Source organism: Stenella coeruleoalba (assembly GCF_951394435.1).
Source record: "Stenella coeruleoalba genome assembly, chromosome: 17".
In the NCBI taxonomy this organism is placed as follows: Eukaryota; Metazoa; Chordata; class Mammalia; order Artiodactyla; family Delphinidae; genus Stenella; species Stenella coeruleoalba.
The window spans coordinates 7,779,379-7,798,778 of NC_137163.1; the positions used below are offsets into that span (position 1 = coordinate 7,779,379).

A 19,400-nucleotide genomic window follows, 5' to 3' on the forward strand; every position below is an offset into this window, starting at 1 on the left:
ATTCCTGATTAGTCTGGTTCCCAGAGATGAATATCACAAACCCAGAGAGGTAGCAGGGCTTGATGGAAATAGGGCAGGTCTGGAAGTCAAATGGCCTTGTTGGGCTTCTCGTATTGTCCCCTGGGAGCTACCTGACCACAGGTAAGTCACACAGCCTCCCACGAGGGAGGCTCTCACGTGGAGATCAGAGCGACCCCCCCAGCAGTAATGGCAGCACAAAGCAGCTACCTGATACGTGTGGGTAGAAGAACTTTTTTTTAATTTAACTCCATTTAAGGCTATCTGATTGTACTAGGCTGTGTCTAAATGGCCTTCCCCCCCAAAAAGTTTTAAAGTGATAGAATTGGGGATTCCGTGACTTGTTTCCAAATCATCCCAAACAGCTCATTTTCTCTGCAAATTCTACACATGTTTCAGACTCCTGTTTTGGGCCCGACATAGGCGGTACAAAGTTGAATGAGAGCCAGGGAACTCCCAAGGAGTAGGGAAATAGCATATTTCCACCTTAAAAAGAGCATTCAGTCACATTGCTGTGATCTTTTCCCCTCCCCGTTCCTTATCTTCTTATTGCCCTGGCCAAAAGTGAGATCTCACTGGCAGAGGTGGTGACACAAACCCAGACCCCCTTCTGTGCAAGGATGGAAATAATGCTAAACTGTGCATTTACATAGCATCAAGGGTGCTGCCAGGGTGGGTGGAAAGAGGGGCGGGTGGGGCTCTGGGGGAGGAAGAGGGGGCAGGGAACCTCAGAGACAGCAGAATACTTCTCAGAGAGTGGTGCTCAGACCACCTGCCTCGATCCCCTGGGTAATCATCAAAACTGCAGATTCCTGAGCCCCACCCTGGACCTGCTTGTGGGAATCCTGGGGTGGCGGGAGGGAGCCGCACACCTGATTTCGTACAAGCCCCCGGTGCATCTTAAGTCCCCTAAAACTTGCAGACCACAGAGCTACCCCTACACCAGCACACAAGGAGAGAGAGAAAGAGAGAGAGAAGCCAGCTGTCTCCCTAGTGTCTCTCTGTCCTCATTGGTAACATGGGGGTAATTCGAGTTACTTGGTGCTCGGATGTGCCTGCGCAGGCCACGTGCTTTAGACACCCTGGATTCTCACACAGTGCAGGGGTGATCCCGATTATCGTTTCAACTTGGCAGTTGAGGAAACTGAGGGACGAACAGGGTTAGTTACTTGCCCGAGGCCATACGGCTGGGATTTGAAGCCAGTGGCCTGAATCTAGTCCCCGCTCTTCACCCACGCATCACGTGCCTGGAGGGGACAGACTTGCAAGAAGCACATGTGTTTTCTGGAGTGAGAGAGAGCGTGGTCACCAGATTTAATGACACAGACACTCAAGCGCCCTTGTGAGGGACACAGACGGGAACCGCGTCAGATCTTTGACTAGATGCAGGTTTCCCATCCGGTCTCACTCACCCCACTGCTGGTACATACTATGGCTTTAGGTGCAACATGATAATTCAACGTTTATATTGAATGTACAACGTTCGTATACTTAACGGATACCATACAAATTATGATTAGTCCATCAAACCCCTGATTTCACATTGCTTAGGAGGGGACTAAAGGTTTTTTGAAACTGAATTTAACATGAAGAGAAATGCTATTAAGTAAGTGGTAGTGTAGGTGGTACTCAGTTGTGACCAGGAGAAGACCAGGTCATCAAGAACGGAGTCTGCGTCCTCTGCTGATAGGTTACCTGGTTCCAAAACGAGGCCCTCAACTTACTGGTTGTGTGTTCTTGGCAAGACTCTCCACCTGGCTGTACTGTCTGAGAGGTCTGCTCAGTCCCATTCTGCCCCATCTGAGTGATGGAGAAGCCAAGAGCTTTCTGGGCCACTGGGTCTCACTTTCCAGCCCGTAATACAGGACCCACAGGTACAAATGGTTCGTGGTAACCAAGAGAACTCAGTAGATCTTCTATCAGGCCAGTCTGCCTAGCCCTGTCTTATTGTTTCGGTGTGTGTTTGGGGGGTGGGGGGTGTATTTCCAGTAAAAGATACTAAAAGTAAGGTCTGCTTTCACCCCTCCCGAGGCCGTGAGTTTGAGCATGACTCAAGGAAATGCAAAAGCAGAAGCTGAACTCACTGGGTTGGTTACTCCTCTCCTGCCGGCGGCACTGAGCTCCTTGTGCCAGCTCTGAAGGCTCCCTCACATCAGCCTTTGTCTCAGCCTGTCAGGGGTCAAGATCAACTGGGAAGAGCCTGGTAACTGCGTCTCAAAAAGGCCTGAGTGGCTTAGGCACCCGACTGTGAGCTTGGAAACCCTCATGCTCTCCCCCAGACGTTTTCCTAACATGCCCCCAAGCCTTGGTTCCTTCACCCTTTAAATAAGAATATATGTTCCACAGCATCGTATTGGAGCAAAGGAAGTAAAGAATGGCTGCTTTTGCAAGATGGTTATAAATGGGATCTACTAAAAGGTTTTCAGCATTTTAAAAGAAATGATAATACTACTCTAAGGAATAATAATGCAGAAAAAGGGCCTGTCCTCTTTTGACCACGTAATATTTGTGGCTAGTAAGTTCTGCCTCAGTCTCCTTCCTTGTTTGGATTCATTTCCTATTTTACACTTTTGTGCAGTGTTCAATCTGATTCACTTCTGAGTTGAGCTGTCACCAATATTTGGTCTCTTGAATTTCATCTTCTGTTCTCAGCAAACGGAGTTTGTTTTTAGAAGATAAGAATATTTTCAAATTTATGGGACTAGAGGCTTTTCAGAATTTAGAACACTACTGGCTGAGACTGGCCTGGATTACGGCATGATAACCCTACCCCGTGCCATAAACATGATACCAGCTGCCACTGATTGAGGCAGGCTCTATACAGACACTTCCTCATGAATCCTAACCCAATCAGATGAAGCCCATTTTGATATTTCCCAGTTTTATACATGAAGAAATCAAGCTCAGATTGGTTAAAAATAAATCTTTCTCCAACTCGCAGAACAATTAAGTTGAGGAGGTGGAATTCAAGCCAGGCCTGATTTATTTCAAAGCCGGTTCTCTCTCCCGAAAATTCTCCCTGGATTCTCTTTTGTCTGCCCTGCACACTATTCTTCACTTAATCTGTTTCCTTATCTTGAGTCTGCCATAATCCCATCTGCTTCCTGTGAGCTCCGCTTCCCTGTATCACTCATTTATCTGACTTAATTCAAAAGCTCTGCTCTCCACAAAGCCAGGGGCTCCAGAAGTCCATAATAATGTGTTTGAACTTTATGAGCGAACTTAAATTTCCTATCTTGCGTTTATTTCACCGTAGGGACCTAAGCTCAGGGAAGACTTAGCTGGGATCCTGGCCCCCGACCTTACTTAGAATGGCCGCCCTTCCCACAAAAGTACAAACTGAACTTTCTATCTTCCACTGACTTTGCCTTCTGTTTTTCCAATGCTGGGGAAAAAGGTGATAGGGATGGACCTGAAATCCCTGGCAAATGACCACGCAAAGGCCATAACCTTGAAGCGGAAGCTCCATTGCAAGATTTTCTCAGCAATGTTTGTGTCATAGCTATAAAAAAAATCATTATTATGAAAATTCCACAGGAAACTCAACTCTGTTATTGTAAAATTGAAACTCTCCATCCCCTTAAGCCTGTTTTCCCCGATTGAAACAATTTTTTTATAATGGGATTTTGTTTTTGTTTCTGTTTTTAGCATTATGAAAAGACGGTTGTTCTGTTTCACAGCCTTACTCTTGAATCAGAGATCAAAGGCCCAGCCCCTCTTGTAGACACACAACGTGTTTCAAGTTTCCATTATCGGCACAGATAAATGCTGTGCCTCTCATTTCCACACTTGTTTTTCAAAAGGGGCTGGTTCTGTGATGACCTCCCCACCCCATGCTGCCTGCTGCAGATCAGGTTCCCTTCTCCTGGACCCTTTAAAACCTTAGCCCAGTAGCACTTTCCAAGGTCCTAGTAGCATGGGGACCTCTTCATTTGGTAAACCTGCCTTGGGCATTCTGGGTGGGACAGGACCGGTGCTGGGCTAGGGGCCACAAGACAGCTCCTCCTGAGGTTCACAGCCATTCCCTGATAGCCACACAAATGCAAACACACACACAACCCTGGCTAATTGCCTCTAAGGAAAAGCCCAGGGCCCAAGAGGGGGTACAAGAGGAGGGCTGGGCCTCTCCCGAGCATCAGACCAGCCTCCCCTCTGGGAGGTGACTTCTGAGTTGATAAGAGGTGGGAAGGATGAGAAAGGGGACAGCAGAGTGTAGTTCAGGCAGAGGGAACAGACTGTTCACAGGCTCTGAGGATGAGGGAACCTGGCTGGCTGAGAAAAGCATACAATGGCCTATCTCACAGCTTCAGAGGCAGTGGAGACCATGTTACTAACTGGTCCTTTCATATTTGGGAGCAATTAGTCCAGGAAGGACAGATTTCCATCATGAAAGCATTTTCCAACCCCTCATTTCCCAGACTAACCCACACCTCAGAGGGGAAAATGGGTCCACTCTCAGAGTGGCAAATCAGCCTCAGAACCGGGGCCGATTTACCGGGCAGCTGGTCAAACCCACTCACTGCCCAGCACCTTCCTAGGGCCCCTACCTAACACCGTATCTGCAATTTCGTGCTCTTTTTCTTAAAGAGGACCTCCAAATGTGTATAGGCTTCGTGTCCCACCAAGTCTGGACCCATCCCTTATTAAAACTCAGGACTCCGGGCTTCAAGCCCAACTGCAGTGCCACCTCTAATTATTGGACTGGGCCAGAGCTACACAAGGGAAGAACTCTTTTTATAGCAAAGCAGAGTGTGGGGAGGCCTCCGCACAGGCTCAGGGAAGGTCAGAGGCCTTACTGTCAGCCCTTCCCCGGCGACTCCATTCCTTCTCATGAGCCCTCCCTGCTTTCACTGACTGTGGCCACCGTGAATCACTTGATTTCCATCTCACTGCCTGTGACTCAGCTTCCCCAAGTGAACAATCTGTCTGAGTGCGCTCTTCCATGGTGATCACTCGTTTCTCATTTATTCTTATTCATCCTCATACTTAAGCTCTCTTTCGACTTAGTCTGATAGGGGACATGTGAGTTGGAGACTACAGGACATGTGGGCTCTAAGGGGCAGGGGCTAGAGGTCCCGCATGAGGGTGTCTGGATCCTAGAAAGTGGCCACCAAGCCTGAGGTGCCCAAGTGCTGGCTGGGGTGAAGGGGGCGGGGAATGACCCCTCCCCCCATTAGTGGCGTATTCTCTAGAATGTGAGCTCCGTGACAGCAGGGAGACTTGGCTTGCTTTGTTCGCCATGCTTGGCCTACAGTAGGTGCTCAATAAATAACTGGCAAATGAATGAATAAATGGTATGTTACCCAGAATTTTGAGTTCAGATGCCCAGCCAGCAGACAGACTGATCAACGCAACATCCCAGCAAACAGTGATTGAATTTGCCAATTTGTAGGATATGCTATTTCCCCAGAGACATAGCCCGATATTCCCCTGCAGCTAAGGGATCCGAATTACGGCAAATCACTAAGGCTGTGAAACAAGGCTTTGTTTAGTGTCAGAACGTGACCTCTCATGCTATCTCTTTATCTGTGGTCTACAGTAAGCTGTAGTCACCTGAACCAGAATGAACGAAAGAGCATGCTTTCCTTTTCAAAATTTCACCAGAATTACTTTCAACATGTGTATGATGAGTACTTAATATTTCTTTCACCTTCCCTCCCCAGCAAAAGTCCCTATTAAGTAGATTCCCGACACGGTACCTTCCATTCTACAAGGAAGAAGGGCTTTGTTGAGCTTCAGAGTTAATATCTCCTGACCCTGGTGGGTCCTCAGAACTCACAGAGCCTAAGCCCGACACCCCAACCCTGATACGTTGCAGACATGGGGCCCACAAGCCCCAAGGAGGGTACCTGAGGTGATGGTAATAAGATGGGATGTTTTCACAGCATCTCATTATTCATGGCTGCTGCTACATACTTTCATCTTATCTCATAAAAAAAATCCTGGAAAGAGGTATTATTAGCCCCATTTTAAAGATGGGAAAATCAAGGCTAGGAGGCATTCTAGGACTTGCCCAAGATTATATGGATCAGTAGACACAGGGGCGGACCATGGAGTCAGATCTTATGACCTCAGCTCAAGGACCTCTGGATTCCCATTTCTCAGATGAGAACGTCAGGGCCAGGGCAGGCTTGATCATGAGAGTAGGTCACCTGACCCTCTGGGTTCCTTCAAGCATCCTGTCTCACCATCCCTGAAGAGAGGAGGATCAGCTGAAAATTGCTGTTTCAAAACAATCAAGTGTCTTTAGCTGAAAAGTCCCCAGGAAGATCTTACCTCTGCCTCTACATCCCCTTTGCCTTTGTTTCCCCAGGACTGGACAGCGACTTCCTGGCTGTGCTGAGTGACTACCCGTCTCCTGACATCAGCCCCCCGATATTCCGCCGTGGGGAGAAACTGCGTGTGATTTCTGAGTGAGTGAGCTTTCCAAAACTTCTACAAAGCCCCCAAAAGAAGAACTCGATTTTGGTGGGAATCATTAGATTTTAGCTATAGCTGTCCATTTCCACATGGGCCCTGGTCCTGTTGTGAGGTGAGAAATTTGGCCCATACAACAGGCCTTAATGCTTAATCCTCCTTAGTGCTGCCAGTACTCTAGAGCCTTCCATGGCTCCCCATTGCCTGATGGATAAAATTTAATTCCTTAACTTGGCTTTTGAGGCGCTTTATGATCCAACGACTTCTTCTTATGTTGGCCTCATCTCCCAGACACAGACAGGGTTGATATTATATATTAGTGCAGACTCAGAAAGAGGACACAGAGGTCTGAAAAAAACTTCTGATGATAAACAGAAAGGTATTGCCTTCTAGCCTGTTGTCTCTCCATGATTTGAAATAGGCTATAAAAGAAATAGGGGCTCTGAGCACCTTTTATTTAGATCCTCATTGATGTAGACATGTGAAACTATCTTGGTTAAATCTCAGGGTCTATTTCAGCATAGCAAACATTTATTTTTAAAAAGCCTCCAACTGTGGAAGATCAGCTGGAAACATCATCTGCTCATCCCTGAAAGGTGGCTATTGCCAACTTGTGGGAAGATTTCCTGTTAGCTCAGAATGGGGGAGATACACTTAAAAACTAAATTTTCATAGGGAGAAATTCCAGTTAACATGGCCATTGACAGACCTTAAAAAAGGAACATCCCAATGTATCCTAGGTTAAATCTGATTACTCTCTTCATTCGTTCATTCACTTTGACACTCCCTTATTCACTCTTTTTTATTTGTTCTTGTCCTTCTAGTGAAGGGGGCTGGTGGAAAGCCATTTCCCTTAGCACTGGTCGAGAGAGCTACATTCCTGGAATATGTGTGGCCAGAGTTTACCATGGGTGAGTACATTTCCAAAATAGCATCAATAAAGCATAATCTTTATGCAAGTGACTCAGACATCTGCATAGAGAGATCCCAGCCTGGGACAGTGGAAAGGAAAGTATTGGTTCGAGAGGGTCACTTCTACTCTCAGCTCAGTCCCTAAGGAATGGTGCGACCTTGGGCTAACCTTGCCCTCTCTGAGACTCGATTTCCTCAATAGTAAGACAAATGATGGACCTTGCAGCTCTAATGCGGTGTTCCTGTAGCAATAAGGATTCAGGAACTGTGACCACAGGATGCAGCAGCCAAAAGTCAGTCTAAGTTCAAACCCTGCCTCTGTCACTTACTGGCTGTGTGACAGTGGGCAAGTTGTTCAACATTCTAAGAATCAGTTTCCTTTCCTCACGCGTCAAATAGAGATCATAGTATAGAATGATAGGAATAATAATATACAGTAATGGGACCAAAGTCTAGGGTTGTTAGGAAAATGAGATAGGATAATACATGGAGATCTCTTGAAACCATGCCTGGCTTTACCATCAGCACTCAATACGTAGTAGCTACATTCTTACCAAATCATATCCAGAACACAGAGAACAGGCTCTGACAAAAATGCTTACGTACCCAACCTGACAAATGGAGAAGTCAAGCAGAAAAGGAGACCCTTTAAATAATTGGGCACAGCAGATGAGAAAGCAAGGACGTTGTTTTCCTCTGCAGTTGTGACATGACGGGTGGCCCTGGTGGCCAGCACATCCAGGCCAGGACAGGTGTGTCTCAGCCCTGCTTCCTTGGTGGGGCCTCGCAAAACTTCCTTAACCTCCTTGAGCCACAGTCTCCTCATCTGTCGAGCTACCAAGGCCAGACCTTGGCATATAGGAAGGGAGAAGGGAACTCCACTTTCCATTTGAGGGATCCAGAAATAACTTCCTTACAGTCAGAGAAAGACTCTGCATGCCACCTGCTCACCTGGGGAAGCAGAGCAAACTGCCTGAATATTTGAAGCATAGAATTCAGCGCAATTCATTGCAGTGTTACTGATTTTGATGATGAATACCCAAAATTGTCTCTGTGCTTAGGATGACGAAGCTGAGCGGAGATGGGGCAGTAGCTACTATGAGAGTTATGTTCTGAAAGAGAAGTGAGTCATGGAACTCTTCTCATCAGCTGTGTGTCATTGATCCATCCATTCACTTAGCAATCGTGCATGGATACCTTCATGTTGAAGATGTGGCGCTGAATGCTGGCAGGAGCAGGGAGTAAGGAACCCAGATGAATAAGATGTAATCCTGACACTATAGCACTTCCAATCTAGCAGATGCAATAAATGTTCTTAAAATATATAACAGGAAGAGAGGCGTTGCAGCATAGCGGTTATGGAATTCGAAAAATGCATCTCAATTCTAGCTCTATAAGTTGCAACGTGGGTAACTTGGATAAATTACTTAATCGCTCTGACCTGCAGTATCCTCATCGGTGAAAGAGAGATAATACTACCTGTCGTAGGGGGTTAATATGAGGCTTAGATTTCAAGTGCTTAATATGGTATGTGGCCGATAATTAGTATTCATGCATGGCTGTTGTTACTGTCATTGTTTTATTGTCTTCATATTTATAAGTGGAATTTCATGTAAGGACTTGAAAGGATGAATGTCATGTATGCTGCAATAATTAATATGCCATATACTATGGAGACCTAAGGGAATAGTTGAAGTATTTGGCCGAATATGGTGTCATCATGATCTTAGTAACAAAATCTTTGTTGGAGACCAGTACATAAATAAACGGTATGGGATGTTATGCCTGCATGTCTTCTCACACACGGTGCTTCAGGAGCCCTCAGCCAGCCCCGTCAATGGCCCGCTTTCATGCCACAGGGAATGTTAAAGAGTGAGAAACAGCAGAGTGTTAATATTGGTCACAGCATGCACTCATCCAGACGTGTGATTGAAAGCCAGGGCACGTTCATTGAAACAGAGTCAGTTAAAAAAGGATGTACAATTGCTTCCGAGTACACACCAGCCAGCTGCTAACAGCATTTCCTTCCACGCTGAGATCTGGCCCAGCCTGGTCTGAAAAATGAGAAGGGCCCTTCCCTTTAGAACACAGATTCCTTTGTGTCCCGAGCTGCTTTCTAAAGCGTATTCAAAGTGCCCACTCTCCTCTGGAAGGTGAACATTACACTGAAAAGCTGGACTACAGTATTACAACTGCTTTTTTTAATTGTTCAGTGAAAAAAAAGCAAGAAACGTATGGAAATGCATCATGCAATGACAACTGAGTTTAAAATATGTTGAAAAGAGAAGACAAGGAGGAAATAGAATGAATGCAAGGTGGGGCATCACGTGGTGAAATTAGGCACCACCATTTTTTTCTTTTTTCTTTCCTCCCTCTCTCCTTCCCCCCCTTCCTTCCTTCCTTCCTTCCTCCCTCCCTCCCTTCCTTTCTCATGTTCATTCATTCATTCACTCACAGATATATACCAAGCTTGATAACCTGGACACAAAGGCAAAACCTCAAACGACAGACACAGTCCCTGACCCCATGGGTGGAGGAGCCGGGTAGTCAGAGTATCAGGGACATAGACATTAAATAAACTACCAAATAGGTCCCTTATCACATTTTAGGATGCTTTTATATAATACGGAATGGGCACAATGCAGCTGGCATTTGAGAAACAGGATAAGAAAGATGCTTTGTGCATCTCTGTGTCCTAATTATCCAATGTAACACCTGGCTTGCAGTGTGTACTTGGGAATTTTATTTGAAAGATTAAATGAATGAATGAACTGTTGATTACCTTGCTCTTTTTTTTTTTTAATTCCAACAGAGGGTTTTATATTAGCTGGACCTGAATCATTTCTGCATCCCTCCTGTCTTTCTTGGGGGAGGGTGTATTCAGGATACTCATGGCTGTCTTTCTTCTCCCCAGCTGGCTGTTTGAGGGGCTGGGCAGAGACAAAGCTGAGGAGCTGCTGCAGCTGCCAGACACGAAGATCGGCTCCTTCATGATCAGGGAGAGTGAGACCAAGAGAGGTGAGCAGCCTCCAATTCATCTTTCCGTACGTGGGTCAGACATGCAGGCTTTGCTCCGGGCTGACTCATTCACTACCTGGCTCAGGTTCCCTCCTCCTATGAGGCATGCAAATCACTCCGGCGCGGTGAGCTCCCAACAGCCCACACACCATCAGTGCGGCCAGCACCGAAGCCGAAGCCGGGGGCAGTGACCTGGGGCGGGGCGGGGGGGGGGGGGCGTCGCTGGCGCAGGCTCTGACCCACAGCAGGCCTGGCAGACCTGTTGTGTTCTTACTACACAGCAGACCTTCATTCTTAGTCCTGGCTGTGCCCTACAATGAAATCAGGCAGCTTAGAGAATCGGGACCAGCAGATTCACCATGACCTTCACTGTTTTAATTTTCATACATCCTACGCACTAAATAATTCAGTGAAAAAGAAACAGCCGGGCTTCGTCATGGTTCGAAGCAAGGGTCCCGAACTCTAGTTTGGCCTGCGTGAATTACTAAGAAGTCACCTCTTCTCTCTAAGCCTAAGTTACCTGCTTTATAACATGGGATTAATAATAGGAAAATACTTGGCAGGTGTCTGGAATGGCGTATACACTTAAGCTCGCAGAAGCAAAACATTAATAGCCTGGGCTTACTCAGGCTAACTGAGAATTGATATTAACTTCTTAAATATAGAAAATACTTTCAAGGTCTTAGCCTGCTTCCTGTACGTTCGCTATCAAAGAAGAGAAAATGTGGTATGTGAGACTATTTCCCGTGCACTTATTAAGCACCAGAGCTACCTGGTGCCGGATGGAGCCCTCCACCAAAATGGGCACCAGCTTTCCTTTGGGGAAGCAGGGACCACATATATGTGGATTAAAATTTTAAAAAAAGCCAGGAACAGCTTTTCTCTCCAAAACCTGAATAAGCTGGGTAAGAGCAAAAGCAAAGCAAAGGCAAAACTTCCTGTGCAGGTCCCAGGGATCTCCCGAGGCAGGAGACCCAGACTCCGGCATGGCCGGGGCGTGGCGGGGGACGGACCCAGTGTGAGTTGCCAGAGCTGATCTAAAAATAATCAGGCCGAGCTGCGGCCGAGCTGGGGCCCAGGTGGGGGGCCCAGGCCCTGCTCCCTTGGGTATGCAAAGTTCTCTTAAGTTTCCACCTGCTACCCTTGACCTACTCACCATACTTCCAGTCCCTGCTGACATTACCGGAAGACACAGGCTGAACTGACTCACAGGGCGGGCCTGGGACAGAGCGGCGAGGGACGCCCGGCAGAATGCTCGCAGGCCTGCTCTAGGGGGACAAAATGGGGCTGCCACTTCCAAGCTGTGTGCCTCAGGCTATTTTACGCAGTGCTCGAGCCTCAGTCTCTCTGTCTATATAGTATTTGAGAACAATACCTCCCAGAGTCTTTCTGAGAATCATCAGAGACGTTGCTATGGAATAGCTCAGTACCCAGCCCAGCACATGCAGCAAAAACTCAGCAAGTACAAGTGCCCCTCCATCTCACTGCTTCGCCAGCCTTTTCACTCCTCGAACCTCAGAAGACAGAGCAGGAAGGACTCTTAAACATGACCTAAGCTCAATTCTCTCACTTTCCATTTGGGGAAGTCGAGGCTAAGAGAGGTAGTGGCAGGTGCTCACCCAAAGTTCTACTCTGATTAACCCATCTTGGGTCATTACTCTCATGGTGCTGAAGGAGACAAAACACATTTCATGTTGCCTAGGAATACTCAGAAAAATGTCTTAACTGCCACAGTTCCTAAATTTCTGAGAACACCAAGCATAAGTCAGAGGCAAAACGGACCAGGAAAAGGGGGCATAACTGTAAGGGCCCCTCAACTGTGTGATGGAGGAAAACGACAGCACAAATACCTTGGAGTGTGAACTTGGGAAAGACTCAAGAATGACCGCAGATCCGGGATGTACAGGATGCAATCCAACTCTAGTCATTTCATTTGGTCTAAGGACCCACAAAAGGATGTGGAAGCCCCCAGAATGGTAACTCACAAAGCAAAGACTTATTCCTTGCATTTGAACACCAGCATTGCAACAAGGTTAATGCAACTGGGCTGCTCAAATACTATGCTCCTGGGGTCTCTAAAGAGTGAGCTACAACCAAGCAGACAGGGTTTGAGCAGCCGTTGCTCAAAACACAAAAGCATGTGTCTGGGTACCACCATCATATCACAAGGCTGAGAAGGTCTCTCTGCCTCAGCGGTGGTGGGCTCCTTAGCTGGCGGCCCTTGGGTGGGGACACATGGAATGCCACTGACTCGTCCTTCACTTCCTGCAGGTTTTTATTCGCTCTCGGTTAGACACCGGCAGGTGAAGCATTACCGCATCTTCCGTCTGCCAAACAACTGGTATTACATTTCCCCAAGACTCACCTTCCAGTGCCTGGAGGACCTGGTGAACCACTATTCTGGTAAGAAACACTCCATTGGGACCAATACATGATGCCCCTCTTTTCTAACTGCCCCTACCCCGGGCACTCAGGCTAGGCTGCACACGGGTCACCAAGACATGCCAGGTGGTTTACTTTGCTCTCTTGCCCATCCTGGCTTCTTCATATGCTCTTTTCTTTTTAATTCAGACTGTAAATTTCAGGCTAAAACAGACTGAATGTGAAGGCTGCCTAAGGAAGTAAAATGCAGCCAACCTCAACTTCACCCCCTCTCTACCTGTAAGTGCAACGAATTAGGATGCCCCTACATTCACAACCACAGACAGTCTGCACTTCCTTAAGTGGACTGTACGCTTGGGCCTCCGGGGCTTTGCTCTGAAATGCCGCTCATTTCCCCTTTTCTGCATGTCAAAATCCTCGTCAACCTTCAAGGCCAACAGGAAGCCACTTCCTTGATGAAGCCCTAAGAGTCAGAAAACTAATGGTCTGTTTTCTCTGCTCTCCTAGCATGTCAGGTGCTTTTCTCCCTAGAACTCTGGGCGTCCTGCCCAGTGACCTAGTTAACTGTGTACTGGTCTGTGTTTCCCAACAAGCTCTTAGACACCAGGGATTATACTTTGTTCATCCATATGTCCTCCCTGGGCCCAGGAGAGAAGTCCAAATGTTTCATGCTGACCAGGATGGGGCGCATCCTCCAGGATGGCGGAAGCAGAGTGGGGTTTGATGGAGGCGATGATAATGTGTGCAGAGTTGGAAGAGGACCTTCGTGTTAGATTGGGAAAGGCCTGAATGCCAGGTCAGGAGTTAGAGTTTTATCCTATGGAAAAGGGAGAAATAGTAAAAAGGTGGCTGCATTTCTAAGAGTTGGCTCTGGAACCTTCTTGTGTTCATATCCCAGATCTGGGCAACCTTGGGCTGGCGGTCCACCTTTGTGCCCACATTTCTCCAGATAAGGCAGGTGCTGACTGTTCCTACCGTGCGGATGCTGTGAAGTCCGCTGAGTTAGAGCACGGAAAGTGCTGACGAGAGCGCCGGCCACTCAGACGTGGGCTCCTGCTATGTGAGCCACTGTTCCCCGGCCAGGAGGGCTCCCTCCTCCCTGCTTCTGCCTTGTGAAAGGGAGGAAGACAGAAGCTGCTTTCCCTTTGTAAGCATCTTCCCCCTTCTGGGCTCAGGATGTCTGACCCCACACCCTGGCTTCTTTAGGATGTGGGATCTTGAAGGGCATTTCAAGGTGAAAGGAGGAGTCCACGGGGCTGGGTTATCACACCTGGCCTGGGAGAAGTGCAGGTCTGGAAGGAGGAATGGCCGCTATGGAAACCCAGGCCCAGGCTCCGGTATGGGCTCCGTGAGACCGTGGGCAAATACCTTCACTTCTCAGAGCCCCGGATCCCCATTCATGGAAGGTGGATGAGAGCAGCGCCCCCTGCAGGTAGTTGTCATGATTATTGAACACGAAGGTGAACGTAACATGTTTATCACAGCCTGGCACGTGGCGGATGCAAAATAAATGATAACAAATATTACTCCCATGATACCCCAACACCTAGCAGCTTAGCTAAAAATGAAAGAGGAAGGGAGTCCTGGAAACAGTCAGCTTTTACTGATCATGAGTCAAACTTGGTTGTGGTATTTGGCTTTTAATAAGAATCTTCTGAGAGGTGTGGTGACCATAAGTTTTGCATAGACAAAAGCAAACATGAAAAGGATGCTGGCCCAGCAAAGATTTTTATGGACCAGGAGGTCCACACGGCTTCCAGGCCGCAGACGCTCGAGGATCTCACGCCAGCGCAGAAGCAGCGCCTTCCAAAAATGCACCCCTGGCCATCGCATCAGCACAGGGATCGCAGTCAGCAGTCACCTCTGCGAATGACTGAAAAGGGTCTGGATGGAGGCCTGAAAGGCTTCCGGTGCCTTCAGGACCTCAAGGTGGGAATAATGTGGCCAATTTACGTCCCACCAGGTTCTTCCTAAAGGCGCAGAATCAGAGAAGATGTTCGCTAAGCGACGTGAACAGACAATTTTGTTTTATGAGTTACTTATATTTATTATCCTGTGCTCTTGGGAAAATTATTTAATATCTCAGAGCCTCAGTTTCTGCATCTATAAAATGGGGATTAAAATGCCTCACAGGATTATTGTTAGGACCAAAAAAAATAATGCCTGTGAACTGGCTGTGATCCTGACCCCAGGGGCCTTGTTTTCTTCATTCCCCAAATGGATGTAACAGTACTGATGGCCCAGAGTAGCTCGGGGTTCCCTGAGCTGGCACATGCCACGCTCGCCCAGCACCGGGCTCAGCCTACGTGCTCAGAAGCGTTCGTCCTCTTCTTCTTTGCCAGAATGTATTTCTCAGCCTAAGTGTTAACCTTGCTAAGGAAGGAGGCTCCCCCGCCTGTGCTATCTCCTGCAGCTGGTTTCTTTTGTCTTTGTGTCTGACTCAGTCTCCTTTGCCTCCTAATCTGGGAGGGCGTTTCAATTTCCAACCTGTGACAGGTAATTATTGCAGATCCACATCCAGTTAAGCTCCCTGTAACCTCAGGGTCCAATCTCACATTCCTCAGTGTGAGCCCGTGTGGGCGGACAGCTGAGTTCACGGGAAGATCACATGGAGACGCAGCGTTGCTGACGGCCACCCTCTGCCAGCCTGGGCTTGCTTCTTCAGCTACCATTACCTTTTGTTCTTCGGCAAGGACACCCCAAGAGCTGCATCAATAAGCTGGGAGGTGGAGCCTGCCTTAGGGGCGATGAGCTTCCTAAACCCTGGTGATTTATGTGCTCGGGGCTGGGGTGGCGTTGTCCTGAGAGGCCAGTGGCAGCTCACATCCTTGGCCACCTCATCTCCCCCAGGACGTGAGACCCACTGCGCTCTTCGGCCTCAATAGGGCCACACAGAATCTCCTCTGTCTGTAAGAACACCTGAGCCCAGCAGGCTCGAGTCTTTCTCATGATGTCGTGGGCTACGGGAAGGCTTCGAAGAGACGGAGGCTCTACCTTAAAGCTCCTGGAAAGATGGGGGACCATGGAAACTCAGCTATGTCCTACTAGCAGAGGGATAAGAGGAAAGGATTTATTTAATTTTCATCCTCTTTGTATCTAGGGTAGAGAAGAGAGATGTTTCTTCCTTTTTTCTTCGTCCATTTTCTCCATTTGCCTTTTATCTTTTTTCTCCTCCTATTTCTGTATCTTTTATCCTTTTTGTTCTGTCTTTGCTTCTTCCCCTCCCTCCCTCTCTCTACCTCACTCCCTCCTTCTCTCTCCATCTTCCCCCCTCCCTTCCTTCCTCCCTTCCTTCCTTCCTTCCTTCCTCCCTCCCTCCCTCCTCCCTCTCTCTCCCCCTTCCTTTCTGTCTTCTTTCCTTGTTTCCTTTATCTCCCTTTCTTCCTAAAGATGCATTAGCCCCACCCATGCTGTACTGAGCCCCTTCTGTGTGCTGTGGGGGAACACACATTGCACACATCTCCCCCACTGCCGCGCACACAGGAGGCTCACCTGAAGCGGATGGCCCTGCACCTTGCTGTGAAACCACTGAGTCTGGGCCCTCACGCGAGTGCTCTGCCAGCTGTTCTCTCTTGGTAGCACAGTCCCCTCATCCAACAATTGAGGAAACAGGTTCAGAGAGGGTCAAGGTGATTCACTATCTGGGCGGAGCTGAAACTCAAACCCAAGTTTGGTGGATTCTGGATCCTAAACCCTTCTCTTTACTTGTGTCAAGCCAAGCACGGTGTGTACCCAGGACACGTTAATATTTCTTCAACAGGTGGGCACGTGACTCTCAGCCCCTCTCAGATCTCAGCCTCCATTCCCCCTTGTGAATATCCAGGGCCCCGCACCTCACACTGGCCGGGGCATCCCACAGTCGCTGACTGGTTCTCTGCTTCCCTCCTCAGAGGTGGCCGACGGCCTCTGCTGTGTGCTGACCACGCCCTGCCTCACTCAGACCACGGCTGCCCCAGCAGTGAGGGCCCCCGACGCACCTGTCACCTTGCGCCAGAAGACCTTCGACTGGAAGAGGGCGTCCAGGTGTGTGTCTGCGTGTGTGTGAGTGTGTGTGTGTGTGTGTGTGTGTCCTCCATGAACGAACGTGTAAGCCCCAAACCAGCACGTGAGCCTGGCACATGAACACCATGGCCAGTTACCGCTGGCCCTGCTAAACCCTCGCTCTGAGCAGATGCAGACCCCAGGAATCCCACTGTCCCCTGGGAGGCAGACCCAGCCTCAGGCCTCATGCCCCGGGTGGCATGGCCCTAGCAACTCCCCGCCATGGCCTCAGTCCCCGCAGTTGTGCAAACATTTATTGAGCCCTCCTTTGGTGTTAGCTGAATATTTTCTAGCTGAACGATACCATCTTGCTTTTTTCTAATTGTTAGTATCCTAACAATTAGAGAATAACATACAAATCAATCTTGTACAAATTTAATATTACTGTAAACTTAATCTTGAAGGTAAACATACAAGCAAAATCCTAAGGCAACTTCATTTTTTTAAGGGAAAAAAAAAAATCTTCCCTTATTTGTTCTATTTGATTGTCAGCTATTGCATTTTTAGGGGTATCTGTAGTTGGAATTATCTGTAGTTGGGGTTATCGTATTAATTAAACACCGATCCAGACATCCCATTGGCAAATTCAAAGAAAATCAGTCATCAGAATTGCCTGGGAAATGAATAAAACAGCTCCTCCTTGTAAATATCATGAAGAATATTCATTAAAATTTATAGTTGGAAGTTTTAGCCATCCAAGGAAATGGCAGTTCAGAGAGGTTGAGTGATTTCTCCAAGATTACACAGCCGCAAATGCAAGAAGCAGAATTAGAATGTTAGATATATATTAACCAGGCTCTTCATTTGTTTTTCTACCTTTTCTCATTCTTTTGTCCTCCATCCCACTATGTCCCTCTCTTTTGCCCCTTTCTCTGTCCACTTTCTGCCCACTCGCAGACGGCAAGATGACCCGGAGGGGGCTGAGAACCCACTCAGTGTGGATGAGTCCCTTTTCAGCTACGGCCTTCGGGAAAGCATCGCCTCCTACCTGTCCCTGACCGGGGATGACAGCACCTCCTTCGATCGAAAGAAGAAAAGCGTCTCTTTGATGTACAGTGGAAGCAAAAGAAAGAGCTCTTTCTTCTCGTCAACGCCGTACTTTGAAGACTAGCCCGAGAACAGACACCATGGTGTTTGCACAAAGTAACAGAGGTTCAAACTGTCACCTGGGATCTTGCAGAAAGGCATGGTTTCCTGGTCCCTGGGGAACCCCACATCTTCCAGAAGCCAAGAGAAGCCACATGGAGAATTGAACTCTCATCTTCTCTATCTGCGTCATGACAAAGGGAACCCCTCTCTGGCATTTGATCAGGCACATTGCAAAATGTGGACTCCTGGCATCTTCAGGCGAGGGTTCAGAAGAGCCCTGCGTGTGTGCATGTGCACGCCACATTTGTGGGAAAGACAAAGATGCTCTCTCACAGGAACGTGCCCAACCAAGGACCACTCTCCAACACACCGCCCAGGTGGACTCACTCTGAGGTCCCTGAAGAAAACCTCTGAATGAGATAAGCCTGAGAAGAAGATGAGCCAGAAACTGTGGCCTGGCAGAAAGTCTGGGTTTGCAAATTGATCTCCTGCATTGAACTTTTGTAACCAATCTGTAAAGAGACCTCTGGGATATGCCTCCTCTCTTTTTAAGGGAGTTCAGTGACACTAAATGCTAACCTTCCTTACGAGCCCTGAATGGGGAGATCCCTTTGGGCTTCTCGTTCCAAAGCTACGTGTGCAGAAGTCAGATGGCCTCCCTACTTCTGCTGAGACCACGAGTAATGGGGGAGGGGGGCAGCTGCTGACAGTGAAAGCGCGAGGGCAGGCCTGGCACTGCGCAAGATTTCATGAGGTCGCCGACCACAGCTCACAGCACAGGAAGAGCTTCCCTGGGGTGCTGAGATTCTTGTCTATATTAATGCATCAATTACTCATTCATGACAGTGACTGCCAGAAGCGGCACTGTGTTAAGTTCTGTGTAAGGTGTCAGGTCAAAGATATGTATATGTATGTGTGTGTGTGTGTGTGTGTGTGTATATATATATATATAGAGAGAGAGAGAGAGAGAGAGAGAGAGAGAGAGAGAGAGGGAGAGGGAGAGAGAGAGAGAGAGAGGGAGAGCGGGAGGGGCCCCAGCAGTGTAGACAGGGAGAAAAGTGTATAAACAAATATTGGGGGCTGTAGAAGCAGAAATCAGCTCACAGCTTTGGGTGGGAGTGGGGTCAGGTGAGGGTGACCCAGGAGCTCATGTTTCAGCTGGATCTTTAAACAGTGGAACGGTTGGTTGGACTGGGTAAGTGAGAATGGTTGGATTTTTTGAAAAAAGGAAACTGATAAGTTCTAAAGGAATAACGCATCCAGTATCTTATTCTAAAATGAGTCTGGCAGCCACAGGAATAAAAATGCTCAGCTCTAGAAAAGATGGGAATTGGAGTGGCTTAATTCTGTCAAACATAATTCTAAGAGACGAAAGAGAAAACATAGCAAAGTTCTAGAGCAGAAGAAGCCTTTATCTCCAGATCCTGTTAGGAAGGGGGCTGCAGATGTCGCCGTGACGCATTTTCCCAGTTGCAAAGGGATTCAGGGGGAGGAGGGGCACTGCCAACAGGAAAGGTTTGTCT

At 47.9% G+C, this 19,400-nt stretch overlaps 1 protein-coding gene across 1 annotated transcript in view; it reads left to right on the forward strand.

Annotated features, from left to right (window-relative positions):
- Positions 1-18,699, forward strand: part of SLA (Src like adaptor) — a 32,773-nt gene extending 14,074 nt beyond the window's left edge. Inside the window, exons 3-8 of the mRNA XM_079902423.1 lie at positions 6,332-6,431; positions 7,260-7,346; positions 10,262-10,365; positions 12,637-12,768; positions 16,638-16,770; positions 17,686-18,699. Of these exons, the coding sequence (XP_079758549.1) occupies positions 6,332-6,431; positions 7,260-7,346; positions 10,262-10,365; positions 12,637-12,768; positions 16,638-16,770; positions 17,686-17,899 (770 nt within the window). The 3' untranslated portion in view covers positions 17,900-18,699. The remainder of the gene's footprint in view (positions 1-6,331; positions 6,432-7,259; positions 7,347-10,261; positions 10,366-12,636; positions 12,769-16,637; positions 16,771-17,685) is intronic.
- The last annotated feature ends 701 nt before the right edge of the window (positions 18,700-19,400 follow it).